This window comes from Ochotona princeps, chromosome 14 (genome assembly GCF_030435755.1).
Source record: "Ochotona princeps isolate mOchPri1 chromosome 14, mOchPri1.hap1, whole genome shotgun sequence".
Taxonomy (NCBI): Eukaryota; Metazoa; Chordata; class Mammalia; order Lagomorpha; family Ochotonidae; genus Ochotona; species Ochotona princeps.
Window position 1 is genome coordinate 4,591,606 of NC_080845.1, and position 18,537 is coordinate 4,610,142.

The following is an 18,537-nucleotide window of genomic DNA, read 5'->3' on the forward strand; positions in this document are numbered from 1 at the left end:
ATAGGGGACCCCAGCTGGGGTTCCATAATGATGTCAGTGGGGGACAGGCAGAGTCCTTGGTTGTCCAGATGAGGAAACTGAGGTGAAGAAGGCTCCTCCCCTTTTTGAGAAGGGAGGGGCCTCCCATCAGCCACCCAGGCCTGTTCATCTTCCCTGACCCAGGAGCCACAGTGCTGTGTGGGCGTTCCTTGGTGTGCAGACAGAGCCTGGGAGTTGGGGAGGCAGCTGGGTCACCTGGCCATGGGGCCCTTACACTTCTGACATGACACGGGGACACTTCCCCCACCCTGGTGGCTGGCCAGGTGCCTGCGAAAGGCCAATTTTTAGCACCTGGCCTCTTTTTCCTGCCTGGAGGGAGCTCAGGGGAGAGAGCAGGCCGGCAGCCCAGGGAGCAGGGAAGCAGGGCCCACAGGGCTGCCTGCCTGTTCCCATCCCGCTCTTCCGCCAAGGGGGCCAGGGCTCAGAGACTGGTGCTCAGCCGCCATGCAGTGTAGAGATGAAGAGGACACTGTCCTGGTCCTGCAGCTGGTAGTCCAGCTCGCCCTGGGTCAGGAGAGAGGGGCAGGAGGCCATGAGGACATGTTTCCAGCTTCTCCTCAGACACTGCTGCTCCCAAACAGATGCTCCCCCACTCACAGGTCCCTCCTCCCCGACCCCATCCACATGCCAACCCCCAGTGTGGAGGAGCTATGGATTCCCTTCTCACTTGGGGTACAAGACTCGAGTAGCTTCAGTTTGCGGGGGGGCCACAGTGAGCCATGGGATTACCCTGACATCCTTTCTGGGCCTGGGGGAGTGGGGAGAGGTCTCCCCAACATACTGACCAGCAGTTCCCAGTCGGCATCGTTAATCAGCACCAGGATTCCCGGTCGCCTGCAGGGGAGATGGTGTTTAGTGGTAGGAAGTGAGCAGGGAGCATGGGGTCTCAACAGCAGGCAATGGTGGCAGGGTTCTGGTGATAGGTCACTCAGGACGGGGTGAGCATGTGGCAGGGTGGTGCTTGAAGTACCCCTATGTCATAGCACAGTGCCTGGGCTCAAGTTTCAGCTCCAGTTCCAAATCCAACTTCTTGCTAAAGCCCTCTCTGGGACGAGGGTTCAAGTGTTTTGATGCCTGCCACCCACATGGAAGACCAGAACCGAGTTCCTGGTTCCTGGCTTTGGCCTGGCCCAACCTCAACTCTCGGGCACACTTTGGGATGTCTGTCTGGCCTTTCAAATAAATAGATAAATTGTCGTAGTAAGTGGCACAAATGCCAGCACCACCCTCCAGAGCATCATTCATCTGAGAAGACACTAAGCTACGGCAGCTGGCCCTGAGCTCACTGGGGAGACGGGGCGGGATTCTGCCAGGGTCTACACTGACTCTCCCAAGCCCTGGAAAGGAAGAGCCCTGGGGTTTCCAGGCCTGCCCCGTGCCCATGCTTGAGAGGAGGTATTTTGCCTTTTCAGGGCCAGGGAGGGACGCCAATGGCATCACGGGCTGCAACGCTCAGGAGCAAGCCTGCCCGATGAGAGGCCAGTGCAGACGGCCTCCTCCCGGTCGTGACTCCGGGCAGCAGCCTCTGTAACCGCAGCTGAGTGACCTGGCCCTGGTGGTGACTGGGCTTCAAGGTGGATAGACAAGGGTCACCGTGGCGCTGCCGTGTCTGACAGAGGGGCTTGCTTTGGGCCCCAAGGGAGGTGACTGCCTGGCCCTTTGCTAGGAGGCTCTCCAGGATGTTCTCAGCAAGTATGTGACACCTATGTATGTACACATGCAGTTAATGAGCTCCTGGAGCCCAGACTTGTGCTGTCCCATGCAGGACCTGTCAATTACATGAGGATATTTAAACTACAACAAAAACAGACTGTTAGATGAGTTTTGTTTTTTTTAAAACAAAAACAAAAACAAAAACAGACTGTTTAGTTCTTTAGCCACACTAGCTACAATCTAAGGGCTCAAAAGTCTCTCACGTGGCTAGCAGCTCCAACTTTGGACAGCACAGATAAAGACCATTTCCACCATCTTGGCATGTTCTAAGGGACAGCGCCATCCTAGGTAGCTGAGAGACCACAGGGGTGGTGGAAGGCATCTTTTTCTGAGTACTTTCTATATGGAGAGATTTAGCGGGGCCCAGAGGAGCAAAGTCTGTGGCAACCAGAAGGTGCCATTTGCACTTCCTGAGTAGTGCCAGCAGCACAGTGAGTGCAGTAACAGGGGAACTGGAAAAGGGGCCCAGGTAGCGCTGGACAACAGCTTTGCCCTCTGAGGAGCTGGGAGGACGTAGAGCAGCACAGAGAGAGGGCCAAGACAGAAGCCAGGACAGGGCTGAGGGATCCTTGTCTCCAGGGAAGGGAAGACTCACACGCTGTCTCCCTGGATGAACAACTCTGGCCGCTCTTTCAGTAAGTTCTTCTTGATCCAGACCAGGAGGTTCCGGATGTCCCCTGCAGAGGAAGGCGTAGGACACACTGTTGTTACACCTGAATGGTGGTGGGGAGGGTGAGGCATCTTACCCAGCAGGTAAGACCCTGCTATCCCACAGCAGAGGGCCTGGGTTTGAGTCTTGGCTGTAGCTCCCAGTTTTGGCTTCCTGGCACTACACACCCTGGGAGACAGTGGTGATAGCTCAAGTCCCTGACACTCATGTGGGGTTCCTCTTTTTTAATGACTGATTTATTTGAAAGTCAGAGTCATGCCTGGCACAATGACTCAGTAGCTAAATCCTTGCCTTGCATACACTGGGATCCCATATGGGTGCCGGTTTATGTTCCGGCTGCTCCATTTCCCATCCAGCTCCCTACTTGTGGCCTGGGAAAGCAGTCGAGGATGGCCCAATGCTTTGGGATCCTGCACCTGTGTGGGAGACTTGGAGGAAGTTCCTGGCTCCTGGCTGCGGAAAGCAGTAGAGGATGGCTCAAAGCCCTGGGGCCCTTAATCCGGAAGAAGTTCCTGCTCCTTCCTGGCTTCAGATTGGCTCAGCTCTGGCTATTACGGCCACTTGGGGAGTGAACCAGCAGATGGAAGATCTTTCTGCAAATCTACCTTTCCATTAAAAATAATTAGGGCCCGGTGGTGTGGCCTAGTGGCTAAAGTCCTCGCCTTGAACGCACCAGGATCCCATATGGGCGCCGGTTCTAATCCCGGTAGTTCCACTTCCCACCCAGCTTCCTGCTTGTGGTCTGGGAAACCAGTTGAGGACGGCTCAATGCTTTAGGACCCTGAACCCGTGTGAGAGACCTGGAGGAAGTTCCTGGCTCCTGGCTTTGGATCGGCGTGCACCGGCCATTTCAGTCACTTGGGGAGTGAATCATCGGACGGAAGATCTTCTCTGTCTCTCCTCCTCTCTATATATCTGACTTTGCAATAAAAATAACAGAAATCTTTAAAAAATGATAATAATAAAAAAAAACAAACCCAGGCCCAGTGACATGGCCTAGTGGCTAAAGTCCTCGCCTTGAATGCGCTGGGATCCCATATGGGCACTGGTTCTAATCTCGGCTGCTCCACTTCCCATCCAGCTCCCTGCTTGTGACCTGGGAAGGCAGTCGAGGATGGCCCAAAGCCTTGGGTTCCTGCACCTGTGTGGGAGGAAGTTCCTGGCTCCTGGCTCTGGATAGGCTCAGCTCCGGCTGTTGCGGTCACTTGGGAAGTGAATCATCGGACGGAAGATCTTCCTTTCTGTCTCTCCTCCTCTCTCTTATATCTGACTTTGTAATACAAATAAATAAATCTTAAAAAAAAAAACAGGTTGGAATGGTCCTTGAACTTCTGGATTCTTAAAGGGAAGAAAAGAATCAGGAGAGGCCAGTGACTTGCCAGGAGGGCTCTGGAACAAGCCCCTGGTAGTACTGAAGGCCTAAAGGAAACACTGACCAGCATTTACCTGTGGTGGCGGGGTCCCCAGAGCAGACAATGGACAAGAGGGGGAACTGCCACATCTAGAGTTAGGGGACAGACCCTCGGCCCCCCAGTCTCAGCAGCTGGCTTGGCCCTGCAGAAGCCTGTCCATCTTTATCTCTCCAGCCAGTCCCAGATGGGCAAGGCTGGGCTTTGCTCTCATGGGGGTCTGCATATATTTCCCTTTGTGAAGGGAGAAAAACAATTGCTGAGCTGATAGCATCAGTTAATTTCCTCTGGCAGAGGGAGAGAAGGCTCCTTCCCCAGCCAGGGACGCTGACAAATCGCTGCTGCTCCACGGCAGCCTGGCCGGGGGCGGCCAACTGGGTCAGGGCTGTACCAAGCCTTTCTCGTTCAGCAAAGCACAGAAGGCTGCCTCCCAGGGGCTCTGGGGCCAGTGGAGGCTCAGTGCCACCTATCCCCAGAGTCTCCTCTCCCGACTTGGGAGCAGGGGCACCAGGCTGCAGCACACTGGGAACCCCCTTTCCCAGGACTCCCTGTAGTCTGTGGATCTCCACTGTCCATTCCTTAAACAGAGCATGCTCTGGAGGCTGCTGGGAACTTGTCTCTTCAGAGCGAGGGAAAGGTGAAGGTCCTGAGGTAGGACCTGCTCTCAGTGAAGCCAGAGGGGTGTTGGCGTCTCAGGACACATACAGCTGTCCTCCTTGGAGTCTAGGGTGCTTCTGGGTAGGCAAGAGAGGGGGAAAGCTGACTCTGCCCCAGCCTGGGTCCTGCACCCCCAGCTCTGGCCTTGGGCAGGCTCTGAGCAGGCTCTGGCTTGCAGACTCCCCTCCCAGATGGCAGGAGAGTTATGCTCTGAGTGGGCCAGTCCACTTTGTTCTGGAGCAATGTCCCAAGGCTATATGCTAGCAGAGCACAGGCCCCAGGCAGAGTCCATGGCCTGGATGGCAGCCTTTTAACCTTAATTCGTTTTTTTGAAACAAAGGTGGTACTGGGGAGGGCAGAGGACAGGGAGAGGGCTGACTCCATCTAGTCACAGGCCTCTTGGTGCTGCTGGAATGCTTCCCAATGCCTAGCTCTCTGAGTACCCCCCAGCCCCCCGCTATCCCTTTGGCCTCCATCTTGGTACTGTCTGGTGGGCCAATAGCCCATACATCTTGTGGCCGCTCGATAGAGCTGCCAGGGTCTGACACATCCATCAGCGAGCCTTGGCAGGCGGCTGTGGCTGCATGTAGGGAGGCAGCAAAAGGGCCTGGGCCACGGCTGTCCTGAGGACCACTGGGTGCGTCTCCACAGCCCTGGCTAGCCCATACAGAACCAGGACTCGGCTCCTTCCCAAAGGAAAGTCCTGCTCCACTCTAGACAGGATTGGGGGGGGAGGGCCAGTGGTCACACTGGGGTCATCCATGTGATGGCACTGTCACAGAATCCCAGGGGATGGGCTGGGGGATGAGTCTGCTGCCCGGTGCTGGCTCATTTATCATGATGCTCTTATTTGCTGAGGTCACTCCCGCCCTCTTATGCCCGCCCTCATCCCAGGCCTGCCCACATTTTTGATGGCCTGTAACCATGGTGATGCTACCACATCACCACCCATATTGTTCCCCCATGGCTGGATTTGGGGGTGGGGAAGAGATGGAACCCAGGGCTCCCTTCGCAGGCTGCAAGGACCACTCGGCCTTGCCTGAAACACCCCCAGGGACATCTCACTAGGCTTGTGGAGGCCCAGACAATATGCAAATAGGCTCTAAGCCAGATGGTCGGCTTCCAAAGGCGCCCAGGGGAGGAGGAAGGGTTAAGCAGAGTCAGGGGCTGGTGGCTTGGGGAGGGCTCTGGAATAGATGGGGGCTGGGAATATCACTTTCACCTTTCTAACACCTTCTCCTGTCTTCCTGCTCCTGGGATCCCATTCCCATTATTCATCACCCAAATACTTCCTGACCAACTAGCATGTGCTGGGAGATGGTGGTGAGCAGGATGGACTGAGCTGAGCCTCACGGAGCTGAGCAGTCAGACACACTGAATCGGTTGTGATAAGCACTGCCCCATCTTGTCTGGCTTCCAAAAGGTCTTTCTGCTGTAGCCTTACTGCCAATGCTAGGGCTTGGTCTGAAGAGGGGATGGGGGTGGGGTGGGGACAGAGGGAAGAGCATGGGGGAAGACCCAAGGCAGGATGAACTGGCAAGTTCAAGGTAGCAGAACAAAGGAAAGAATTTAGGCCACAGTGAGCAGGACCTTGAGGCCTTAGAAAAGGGCCTGCTCTTCCGCATGAATGCCGGTGGTCTTCACCCAGGTGCATCCCTTAGGCCAGGGCTCCCACATTTCCACGGTCACCAAGCATGGCGAGACCAGCTCACATACTGGCGTTACCAGTACCATGAGCACAGTGTGTCTGAGAGCCTGGAACTGTGCACACATTCCCCCAGATGTCTGTGGAACACAGAAACAGCGATGGCGAGGGGGAGGGAGTTGGACTTACCAAATTCTGGTCACACGACCTTGGGGCAGGAATTCTCAGCACTGCAACTTCCTAGCTCTTTAAGATGGGAGCTACAAGCTATATCATCAGCTATTGTGAGGAGAAAAAGGGATAACCCACACAACCCTCCTGGCCGCACAGGGCCTTGCATAGCATTATCCCAGGATCCAAAGGCAGACCTGGTCACCTCTGCACCCTCCCTCTGACATGCTGGGCACCACAGCTTTGGAGAGTGGGGTGCAGCCAGCTATTCGTCAGGTAGTGTTGAGACCAGCAGGGGTTTTCTGTGGGCTCCAACACCCTCCTTCCAGGAGCCAAAACTAGATAAGGGGCCTGGGAGTGGTGAGGGGTCTCAGGTATTATTAGCCTTCCTTCCAGTGCAGGTGTTCAGATTCTGAAGCTGCGTCACATCCCAAGGCAACAGGTGCTGCAGCCCAAACTGCCCTGGGTCCCTGGCACCTGTGGAGGGAGGTGGGCGCACCCTAAGGCAAGGTTTCCAATGCAGGACACCTGGGACCTGGTCCGCCCATCCAGGGCTGAGCTGTTGCTGTTCTGCAGCCAGGAGGGTCCAAGCTGTGCACTAGCTGGTCCTGGGCAGGAAGTAAGCCACTTCATCTCTCTAACTAAGCCTTGGTGTCATCTTTCCTGACACAAGATGGTGCCAACCCACACTGCAGGGACAGAACTCAGAGGGGGCAGATACCCCAGGACATGCTCAACAGAAAGGCACCTGGAGCTGAAAGCCCAACTTGTCTGTGGTGCCAGATTGCCTTCCTGGAGACTGCCACCAAGGGAAAGCCCATCATGCCAACTCTGAGAAAACCTATGCAAGCGCATGTCCGGAATCCAGGTCCTAGCCTGGGGAAACGCTGACTGTAGGCTGACTGTTGGCTACGGTGAGGCATCAATGGTGCATCAGCCCCAGCTCTGGGGGTCCCAAAGTCCCGGCTGAATCTTGACCACAGGTGTCCTCCACTTCCCTGCAGACCCTGGGTGCAGCCTGGCACTTTCACAGGGGGCCATGGAACCACAGGAACATGCCAGCGAAGGATGCCCCCTCTTTTGCATGATGGCCCTTTAGAATAGGGAGACTGACCTCCGAAATGTCTCTCACAGATCAAACTGCTCCAGGACCTAGCAAGCCCACCAGGCTCCAAGACAGGGTTCTCCTGGGAGCCCACCCCAGGCCTCCTCTGAAAGGGAGAAGAAAGAGCAGCCAAGGGGGGGTGAGAGTAGAAGGGAAGAGGGGCGGAGGGAACATCAGAGGCTCCATTTACAAGTGAATGGGGTGAGAATGGAGCAGTTTGTGGGCTAAACTGGCCTCAGAAGGAGGTTTACAGATGTGCGAGGGGACGCTCCTCATTGTTTAATTAAGCAGAAAGTGGATCTTTTCAAAAGCAATTTTGCACAGGGACTGGGAGGGGCGAGGGGAGAGAAGGGAGGTGGGGATCAGCAAACAGGCTCGGAGAGCAGAGAAAGGAACAGCTGGCCCCAGAGAGGCTGTGAACTGCATGCTAAGCAGTTCCAAGGACCCAGGAGCCTAGAGAGCCTCCTGCCCACCCTCCCTGGGCACCCTTTAGGGAGAGTGCAGCGGAAGGGAGCACAAAGCCGGGTGGAGCAGGGGAGCAGGGGAAGGTGAGGCCCACCTGTCTGCTCCAGGGGCGGAAGGGATCCTTGAACTATCCAGGCAAGCTTGGGGTCCAGAGCTGTCTGCTCCGCCTGCAAACCCCACAATCCCTCCAGCCTAGCACAGGGCCCTTTTCATCCCCTCCCTCATCCCTGCCCCAGCCACTTCTGGACCAGCAGGACCTGCTTTATGGAACTTGGCTCCAAAAAGAAGCCAGGGTAGCCCCACCTCTCATTTTCCACAAGGGGCAACCAAAGGCCCCAAGGAGCCTCCGACGTGCAGCTGCCCACTGCCAAGGCAGTGCCTTATTCATGCATCTTGTGTGTCTACTGGGGGAAGCGTTCTCCTGGCTCAGGATTCTGGTTTGCAAGACCGTCATGATCCATCATTTTACAGCTGCTCCTGTCTTGCCAGGAGTCCCCAAGAATCTGCCTGACCAAGTGGCAGCCTCTGGGCTGGGAAGGTGGCCAGGTGACAGACCTGGGCATGCATGGGCTTGAAGGAGAGCAGGACTCTCCCAGTAGCCAACCAGTGGTCTCACGTGTGCCAGGAGAAGGTGTGGTAGCTGCTAACCAGCTCCATGGCTGAAGTGTCACTCTCGCCTCTTAAATGGGAACCAGGAATATGGACCCAGAGCCCAGGCCCAAAGACTGAGCCATGGGCCATCCTGCCTTCTTTCCTAGACTCCCTGGGGCTCAGAACTAGAGCCCTAGGAGCTAGTGTTGTGGTATGGGAAGATGGCCCAAACTCTTGCATCCCAGCCACCATATGCAGACCTAAATTTAATTCTAAGCTCCTGGCTTCAGCCTGGTCCAGTCTTGGCCATTGAGGCCACTTGGGAAATGAACCAGCAGGTGGAAGATCTTTCTCTGCCCTTCAAATAAATAAATCTCAACAAACAAAACACAATACCAACAAAATCAACCTGCAGTACGAGGCCAGCCTCCGTACAAGACAATGCTGGGCAGGTCTTGGGTTCCTTCTCCAACCTTTCTCTCTCTGAGGTTTGACTTCCTTGATCACAATAGCTAATGGGGTCACTATAAAAACTGAATTGGCCACTGGAGGTAGGAATGAGTGAATGAGAGTAAAAACTGGCCAATGGCTCTGAGGGTGTCAGATGTCGGGGTGCCACGTCCTGCTAGGTTAGAGGTACATTGTACTGGGGACACCCTCAAACCTGGGTTGAATCCCAGGTACATCTGTGGGTGATTCAGGGTGAGATCCCAACATCTCTTGGCCAGGGTTCTCACCTTCTTGTTTTTTATTATCTATTTTTTTTTTTTAAATCCATCTATTTAATGGAGAGTTCTTCCATTCAGTAGTTCACTCCCCAAATAGCAGCAACAGCCAGAGCTGGGCCAGCCCAAAGCCAGGAAACAGAATACCCATGATTCAAATTCGTGCCTGTATGGGACGCCAGCATCACAGGCAGTGACTTTTTTTTTTTAATTGCAAAGTCAGATATAGAGAGGAAGATCTGATGGTTCACTTTCCAAGTGGCTGCAACAGCTGGAGCTGAGCCAATCCGGAGCCAGGAGCCTCTTCTGGGTCTTCCATGTGGGTGCAGGGTCCCAAAGCCTTGGGCCGTCCTCAACTGCTTTCCTAGGCTACAAGCATGGAGCTGGATGGGAAGTGGGGCTGCTGGGATTAGAACCAGCGCCCATATGGGATCCTGGCGTGTTCAAGGTGAGGATTTTAGCCGCTATGCTATCATGCTGGGCCCCACCAGCAGTAACTTAACCTGCTTTACCACAACATGGGTTCTTCCAAATGCAAATACTAATGGCAGCTCCTTTCAGGAACTGACGATAAGGACCTGCACAAAGACAGCTCTGTTCACCACTCCACATCAGCTTATGCCCTACGACCTGGGCCCTCATTTAGTTCCCTGGGACCTTTCCATTCACTGATGCCTTGCCAAGTGCTGCCCCCTTGCTTGGGACAGGCCTCCATGCACCTCTATTCTCCCACCACAATTTACTGGGTTGGCTTCAGTCATTCTTCTGGATTTGGCCTGAATGTCAGGGTCTTAAAGAGGCCTTGCCTGGGCCCGGCGGCGTGGCCTAGCGGCTAAAGTCCTGGCCTTGAAAGCCCCAGGATCCCATATGGGTGCCGGTTCTAATCCCGGCAGCTCCACTTCCCATCCAGCTCCCTGCTTGTGGCCTGGGAAAGCAGTCGAGGACGGCCCAAAGCTTTGGGACACTGCACCCGCGTGGGAGACCCGGAAGAGGTTCCGGGTTCCCGGCTTCGGATCGGTGCGCATCGGCCCGTTGCGGCTCACTTGGGGAGTGAATCATCGGACCAAAGATCTTCCTCTCTGTCTCTCTTCTGTGTATATCTGGCTGTAATAAAATGAATAAATCTTAAAAAAAAAAAAAAAAAAAAAAAAAAAAAGAGGCCTTGCCTGACCACCTGGTAGTCTCATTCAAAGCCCCTTTTGTTTCCCTCATGCCAATCACCACCAGCTGTAATACACTTGTACATTTGTTTGTTTACTTGTTTGTTTCCTGGCTCCACTTCCATCCCACTGTTAATTCTATTAAGGCGACCTCACATCTGTTTGCTCACCACCAAACACCCAGCAACTGGCACAGCCTCACACAAAGGAGGCGCTCAAAAAAACATTTGCCAATGTCACAAGAGAAGAAAACCCCGCAGTCCTCCGCACTCGGTGAGAGTGCCGTCCGCGGAGGAGTGGGAAGGCTCAGGACTGAGCAAAGTCTGCACAGGACATTCAAAAGTCTGCTGGGACATTCAAGGAGAGCAAATGGCAACTGGAGATATTTTAACAGACCTCCCGGTGAGGTCTTTGAGGTTGAATCTTGAGAGCTTTCTTCTAAGAGCTCCTTGACCCCTGCCAAGCTTGCCAAGGCTGCCAAGGCTGCCAGGCCAGCTGTCAAAGTAACAATCAGTCATCTTTATCACGCCCTGGGACCTCCTCCTGCAGGTCACACAACCTCACCACCTTCGATTGAGCCTCAGCTACATCCATATCCTGATTCAATGTGAACAGTGTCCTGCCACCCCTGAGTATTTCCTGGCCTCTACAGGTAGTAGAAACCCACACTGGGCTGCTGCCCTCTGGCCCCAAGGAGGGCTGGAGGCGGCCATGGCACAAATGCATCCCAGTACGAGATTCTGTTCATTTCCCATGACCATTTCCTACTGTCCTTCTCCCCTTGCCTCCTCACAGGACCCTCAAGCCCTCCGTGGACACTGCAGTCCCATATGACTGCCACGGGGAGGGCCGACCTCGAGGCTACAGTAGTTACTCCCTGGACTGCTGCAGGTAAGCTCTGCTACACCTAACTGGAAGGCAAGGACTGACATCTGACTGGCACATGTTCTGCCACACAACAGTGCTTAATTTTTTTTTAATTACTTTTATTTGAAAGGCAGACTTACAAAGGAGAAAGAGAGAGATCTTTCATCTGCTGGTCCACTTACCACAATGGCTGGAGTTAGGCTGATCTAAAAGCAGGAGCCAGGAACCTCCTCCAGGTCCCCCAAGTGGGTACAGAAAACCCAAGAACTTATCCTCTGCTGTTTTCCCAGGCCATAAGCAGGGGGCTGGATGGGAAGTGAAGCAAACAGGATATGAACTGGTGACCACATGGGATCCTTGTGCTTGCAAAGGGAGGATCAGCTAATCGAATCATTGCATTGGGCCCAAAATAAATCTTGCATTGCAGGTTCCATAGTCTGACCATAGAATGCATGTGTCGGGCCTGGTGTGGTGGCCTATCCACTAAAGTCCTTGCTTTGAATGCATGGGGATTCCATATGGGCGTTGGTTCTAATTCCAGCAGCCGTGCTTCCCATCCAGCTCCCTGCTTGTGGCCTGGGAAAGTAGTCGAGGACGGCCCAAAGCTTTGGGACACTGCACTCGTGTAGACAACCTGCAGGAAGTTCCTGGTTCCTGGCTCTGGATTGGCTCAGCTCTGGCCGTTGTGGTCACTTGGACAGTGAATCATTGGATGGAAGATCTCCCTCTCTGTTTCTCCTCCTCTCTGTATACCTGACTTTGCAATAAAAATAAATAAATCTTAAAAAAAAAAAAAAAAAAGGCTTTCTGGTGGCGGAGTCGAGGGAGGACGCGCAGAAATGGCACCTCGCAAGGGGAAGGAGAAGAAGGGCCTCAGGTGGCCGAAGGGGAGAATGTCTTTGAGGTCGGCTACATCTTTGTGTCCTTCAATGACACCTCTGTCCACGTCACTGATCTTTCTGGCAAGGAAACCATCTGCCGCGTGACTGGTGGAATGAAGGTGAAGGAATGAGATGAACCCTCGCCATATGCTGCCATGTTGGCTGCCCAGGATGTGGCCCAGAGGTGCCAAGAGCTGGGCATCACTGCCCTACACATCAAACTGCGGGCCACAGGAGGAAATAGGACCAAAACCCCTGGACCTGGAGCCCAGTCAGCTCTCAGAGCCCTTGCCCGTTTGGGGATGAAAACTGGGCGAATTGAGGATGTCACCCCCCTCCCCTCCGACAGCACTCGCAGGAAGGGGGTCGCCGTGGTCACTGCCTGTGAGCAGGACTCCCCACATTATTTTCTGTTAATAAATGGTCATCATGTAAAACAAACAAACAAACAAAAAGAATGCATGTGTCAGAGCTGGGCCTCCTCAGCGGCTTAGACAGAGCAATAGACAGCATATCCAGATCTGTACGGAGGACATGGCAGCACACTGGAGCCTGCAGAGGACACCTCGTACCATAACAGAGGAAAGAACAAACTGATCAACTATCCCAGCCAGTGAATACCTGGGCAGAGACTCTAAGGTGGACTACGTCAGCCAGTGGAGTCTGGAGAGATTTCATTGTGATCGGAGTGGCAAGATCGGCAGCAATACAGAACAGTTGAACTATCAAAACTACTTGAGCAGTGCCCTCGGAGCATGCCCCACATCTGGGATCCCGAGATGGGTGGAAGGCTGGGTGTGACTTCTTCCCTTATCTTTCCCCTACCCCCAGATACAGGAAGCAACAAAAGAGAATGTCAAAACAATATTCTCATCCACTTTCCTCTAGCCCTTGCCCCTTCGCACTCCAATCAAACATGTAAAAATTATCAAAAATAAAATTTATACAATTAAAAAATGAGCCCCGAGTGATAGCCTAGCTGCTTAAGTCCTAGCCTTGCACACACTGGGATCCCATATGGGCACCGGTTCCATTTTTTTTTTCCTTGAAGATTTATTTATTTTTGTTGCAAAGTCAGATATGCAGAGATGAGGAGAGACAGAGAAGAAGATCTTTCATCTGAGGATTCACTCCTCAGGAGACCACAACGGGCGGTGCTGCGCCAATCCAGATCCAGGAGCCAGGAACCTCTTCCAGGTCTCCAACACGGATGCAGGGTCCCAAGGCTTTGGGCTGTCCTCGACTGCTTTCCCAGGCCACAAGCAGAGAGCTGGTTAGGAAGTGGGGCCGCTGGGATTAGAACTGGCATCCATATGGGATCCCGGCGCATTCAAGATGAGGACTTTAGTCGCTAGGCCACCGTGCTGGGCCCAATGGGCACTGGTTCTAATTCCGGCGGCCCCACTTTCCATCCAGCTCCCTGCTTCTGGCCTGGGAAAGCAACAGAGGATGGCCCAAATCCTTGGGACCCTGCACCTGTGTGAGACCAGGAAGAAGCTCCTGGCTCCTGGCTTTGGATTAGCTCAGCTCTGACTGTTGCGGCCACTTAGGGAGTGAATCAACAGATAGATCTTCCTCTGTGTATATTTGACTTTCCAGTAAAATGAATCTTTTTTTTTTTAAAGATTTATTTATTGTATTACAAAGTCAGATATACAGAGAGGAGGAGAGACAGAGAGGAAGATCTTCCGTCTAGATGATTCACTCCCCAAGTGAGCCGCAACGGGCTGAATCGCGCCGATCCAAAGCCGGGAACCAGGAACCTCTTCCAGGTCTCCCACACGGGTGCAGGGTCCCAAAGCCTCGGGCCGTCCTCGACTGCCTTCCCAGGTGCAGGGAGCTGGATGGGAAGTGGAGCTGCCGGGACCAGAACCGGCGCCCATATGGGATCCCGGGGCGTTCAAGGCGAGGACTTAAGCCACTAGGCCATGCCGCCGGGTCCCAGTAAAATGAATCTTTAAAAAATCTTAAAAAACAAAAAAGGAAGAATATTAACAGGTATTTACGCTCAGCAATGGAGAGAAAATCTACTCTGTCTCCCTTAGTTAACCTCCCTCTCCTGCCCACTAACGTGAATCCCCTGAGCCTAATGTGTTCCAAGTGCGCCACTGGCCTCGCAGGGAAGGCCGCCATCTTCACGAGGACCCCTTCTGCCCCAAGGACATGACGAGACGTTGATGGAGAGGTTCAGCCTGCTTACTCCTCTTGCTAACCATCCCTGCTTCCCCCAGGCCAGAGAGGTGAGGAGGCTCTTGTCTGAAGGAGCACACACCGCCACTTGGGATGCCCCATACATCATCCTAAAGGACCTGGGTTTGAGTTCCAGCTTCCCTTTCAGTGGCAGCTCCCTGCCAACGCAGACCCGGAAAGCAGCAGGCGACAGCTCAGGCACTGAGTCCTGCCGCCCATGCTCCTAGTTTGGCCAGCCTTGGCTGCTGGGAGGATGTGTGGAAGTGAACCAATGCATGGGAGTTCTGTCTGTGCTGCTTCTGTTCTTTCAAAAAATTACAAACAAGCAAGTAAGCAAACAAACCAGAAAAGCCCCACCTCTCATCTAAGTGACGAGCGCCCATGTAAGGAATCGTTCCCGGTTACAGCCCTTCCCGCCTAGGAGGTGACCCGACAATAATCTGCTGTCTTCTCCCTCTCCCACTTGAATGGGGTCCTGCTCAGCGGCCTGGGGCAGGGGCAGGGGCAGGAAGTACTCACAGGGCTCTTCCTGGCCAGGCAGGGTCACCTGGTGCTTCTTCACACCGTCAAACAGGAGCTCGGCGCCGCCGCTGCAGAGGGGGAAAAGACAGCCAGGTGAGCCCAAGCCAGGCAGGCCCACGTTCCAGGAGCACCTGGGGCACCAGTGTACTGGGGCCCAGGGGCAGATTCCCTGATAGAGCCAGCAGGATGTCGCAGCTGGGATGCAAGACACACTCTGCCTCTGGGGACACCCTGAACGGGTGGCTCCATCCCTCAAGTTTGGAGCTTCCCTTCTGCAGAAATGTGGAGAAACCCTCCTGAGGTGCTCTGGAAACCCTGCACATACCAAGGTTTCCTCTGGCCAGGGAAGGGTATGATATGCCCGTCGGTACCACCTGCTGCTAGCTTGCTGGGCACACCCCAGTGTTGGCAGAAGAGAGACCCCTTGGCTTAGCACTGAATATCAGCAATGTTCATACCACCTCAAGTCACCCTGGTAAGATGCTCCTCGTTCTGTCTCTTCCTCTAGGCCTCGGGAACACAGAGGGAGGTAGGCCTGGGATCTAGAGAAGTCCAGGCACTTGGCCCTGGTCAGACAGGTAATGGCTTAACTAGGATTTGAACCAAACTGGTTGCTCTTCAGCCCCAGATGCCTCAGCAGAAAAGACCCCTTTTATGCCAGAAAACACCTTGAGGGCATTTCGATTAATTTCAATGCACCAACACCTGGGGGGGACCTGGAACAGTGGAGATGCCTGTGTGGGGCCTCACGCTGCTGCTCTCCGGGTGTGTCCTGCTTCCCAATCCGGATGGGATGTCATGCGGGGCCCTAACTGAGGCAGCCTTCTTCACAGGCTCTGGGTGGGTGGGACGTCTGCATCCCACCACCCCTTCCCAGATTCGGGGACAGAGTTGTCCTGAGCCAGCCCATGGGGAGGCAGAGGCAAGGCAGGCATTGTCACGGGGCGGGGGAAGGGATATGGGACGATTGTCATCCAAACAAGGTCACACTGTGTTGATGCAGAAACGTGGCGGGGCGAGGAGGTCCATCTCAGCTGCAGGCCCACACAGAGCCCCCATTGAGCCTCTTCCAGGAGGCTGGTTGTCCCCTGGGTGGCGCAGGCAGCAGCTGGGCTGGGGGAGGGTGCCCGGCAAGGGACGCAGGAGGTGGGGAGTTGGAGAGCTGGGAACTGGAAGGCCCCAGGACGCAGGCAAATAACCAAGAGGGCCAGGCCTGGTGGTGCCAGGCTCTGAGGCCAAGCAGATGGAGGCAGAAACAGCAATGGGCTCAGAGAGGGCTCCAGCTCCCCAGGGAGGGGACGGCATTTCTGCTATCACCACATTTGGTGTTCACGAAGGTACAAGGAGCCCGTTTTGGCCCCAGGAAGACCTAAGACCAGATTTCTGCAAGCAGCAAGTCTTATAGGGATCTGCTTTGCAAACTCAGGCCAGACACATCTAGCTTCCTTCACATACCGCAACAGCTGGAGCTGAGCTGGTGGGTGTGCCTGCTCCCCCATTTTCAATATCTGTTTTTATTGGAAAGGCAGATTTGCACAGAGAAGGAGACAGGGAAGGTCTTTCATCTGCTGGATCACTCCACAAATGACCACAATGGCCAGAGCTGAGCTGACCTGAAGCCAGGAGCCCCTTCTGGTCTCCCACATAGGTCCAGGGTCCCAAGGCTTTCGGCCATTCTCTGCTGCTTTCTCAGAACATAAGCAGAAAGCTGGATGGGAAATGGGGCAGCCAGGACATGAACTGCCGCCCGTATGGGATGCCAGCACCACAGGGTGGAGCATTAGCCCATTGAGCTACAGGTGCCAGCCCCAGTTGCTGATTCTAGTAAGAGGTTAGCTGCCCCCCAGGCTGTCTTCCCTTTTCCCAGTTCTTCCATCTTCTAATCCTCTACCTACATGTGTGCTTGCTCCTTCATGGACAACAAACCCTCTTCCTGGCTACCCACCTGCTGGAATGCTTTGCCTATAGGATAGCTCAAGCAGAAACTCAACAAACACTTGCAGAATGAATTAAAACACCCACTTGTCCCACTTCTGCTTTGATCTCAATGGCTTTCCTTCCCTTTGCCCAAACCTCCTTATCTCAAGGAGGAACGAGGACAGCACTAAGGCCATTTCAGATCTGAGCTTCTGTACCCTGGGCTGCAAGTACGCAAGATACATCTGCAAGCCACTCTTTGGAGTATGTGTGACTAAAGACAATTTTCTGCTAAGGCCAGGGAGCCCTAGGGTGGGAGGAGTGGGTAGTGACAACAGAGGGAAAGGCATGAGAGACCTTCTGGAAGCACTACAGAGGAGCTGGTGGGCTGAGAGGACTACCCCCGCTCGTGGGTCGTGTGCAAGGGCCTTGCCCAGAGTCTTCCAGCATCAAGGTCAGGCTGGGGCCACTGAGAGCAGGATGAAGGACGGACAGCTGCGTGAAGGGCACACACATCTGCTGCAAGGCACGGTCTGGGCTTGGCATGCACCTTGGGCATTCCTGCTTCACCAGCAGCTGTATTCCCTGCGTCACTGGCACAGGTAGCAAGAGGTGGGTGAGAAATGTCGCCCTGACTTGTTGGAGTTCACTCTTGCTGCTGAGAGTAAGAGAGGCTGAGAAGAGATGGTCAGGCCAGAAAAGGGACCATCACGCAGGCCTGTAGGTGCTGATGGCCTGACCCACAGCTTCCTCAGATGGTTTCCCTGCTACCAGCACAGTCTCTGGAGGATAGAACCCAGCTCCAATGAACAAACATGATGTCTAACTCCACGAACAACAAAAGGCGTGTTGGCTGCACTGGCCGTCTTGGGCCTGTCCCTTTACGTTAAGGCAGCGCATGTGCCCCTCAAAACTCCCAGTCTTGGAGGGAGTAGAACTGAGCCAAGGATCAGACCCATAAGGTTCAGATGCCAAACAAGCAGCCATGAAAGTACACTGAACGCCCATTACCCTGTCCCCTCTGAAGGGACAGCAATGCCCAACACTGGATGCAGAGTTTCCATTCATCTTTGTATATGCTCGGTGTTTGCTCCCTGCCTGGCACAAGACACACACTCCTTCAGTGAGGGGTGCAGGACACAGCTTTTCCTTTCCCCACAACCTTCAGCTCCGGCCTTGAGGACCTCCGTCTCTAAGCTTTGCAATGTCCCTCAGTATGGCACACGACCACCTTGCCGTGCGCGGCGGCCAAGGGCCAAGCTGGTGGTCTGACACCTGTCCCCAAGCCCGGCGCATCCCACTGTCAGCGTTAGCCGTCCCCGCAGAGGATCCCGACCGGCAGAGGCACTCAACAAGTTCACTGTCTGGGCTGAATCAAAGAGGCAGAGGTCCTTTAAAAACCCTAGAGACTCGCTCCATAGCCACGAGACCCGTGGGAACGAAAGTGGCTGGAATGAGGGGGGGAAGAAGGTTCTGGGTTCCGAGGGACCCGCGGCGATGCACGTGCCTTCCCAGAGCAGGTGCGCCTCTATTCTCGGACATACGGCCTCGTCGCTCAGGGAGACCGAGCCTTGGGCGGCGTCCATCACGGCCAGTCTCCCTGTGCCTCGACAACTGGGCCGTGTCAGGAGCCGAGGCGCAGGGAGGTGAGTTCGGGCCGGTTCACTTCAGTCCATTCCCCGCGGCGCCCCAACTCGGGGACTCACCCGAACTCCACTTCCACTGACAGGGGCGCTGCCATCTTGAGGAAGCTCCCCTCCGCTTCCGGCTCGCCTGCTCACTTCCGGCCGCCTTCCCCAGAGTCCCAGCC

The 18,537-nt window shown here is 54.6% G+C and overlaps 1 protein-coding gene and 1 pseudogene across 2 annotated transcripts; one reads left to right on the forward strand and one right to left on the reverse strand.

Moving 5' to 3' along the window:
• Positions 1 to 401: 401 nt before the first annotated feature.
• Positions 402 to 18,537, reverse strand: URM1 (ubiquitin related modifier 1). 2 transcript variants are annotated; one of them, XM_058672615.1, is made up of 5 exons: positions 18,434 to 18,537; positions 14,808 to 14,878; positions 2,348 to 2,465; positions 825 to 873; positions 402 to 543 (listed from the first exon to the last, which is right to left on the reverse strand). In XM_058672615.1, exons 1-5 carry the CDS (start codon positions 18,466 to 18,468, stop codon positions 475 to 477), a joined length of 342 nt encoding a protein of 113 aa, XP_058528598.1. In that variant the 5' UTR covers positions 18,469 to 18,537; the 3' UTR covers positions 402 to 474. The 2 variants fall into 2 exon arrangements, with proteins under 2 accessions (XP_058528598.1, XP_004593576.1); XM_004593519.3 differs by having other exon boundaries at positions 2,348 to 2,429; positions 18,434 to 18,529.
• LOC105942259 (small ribosomal subunit protein uS11-like) lies at positions 12,057 to 14,265 on the forward strand (annotated as a pseudogene).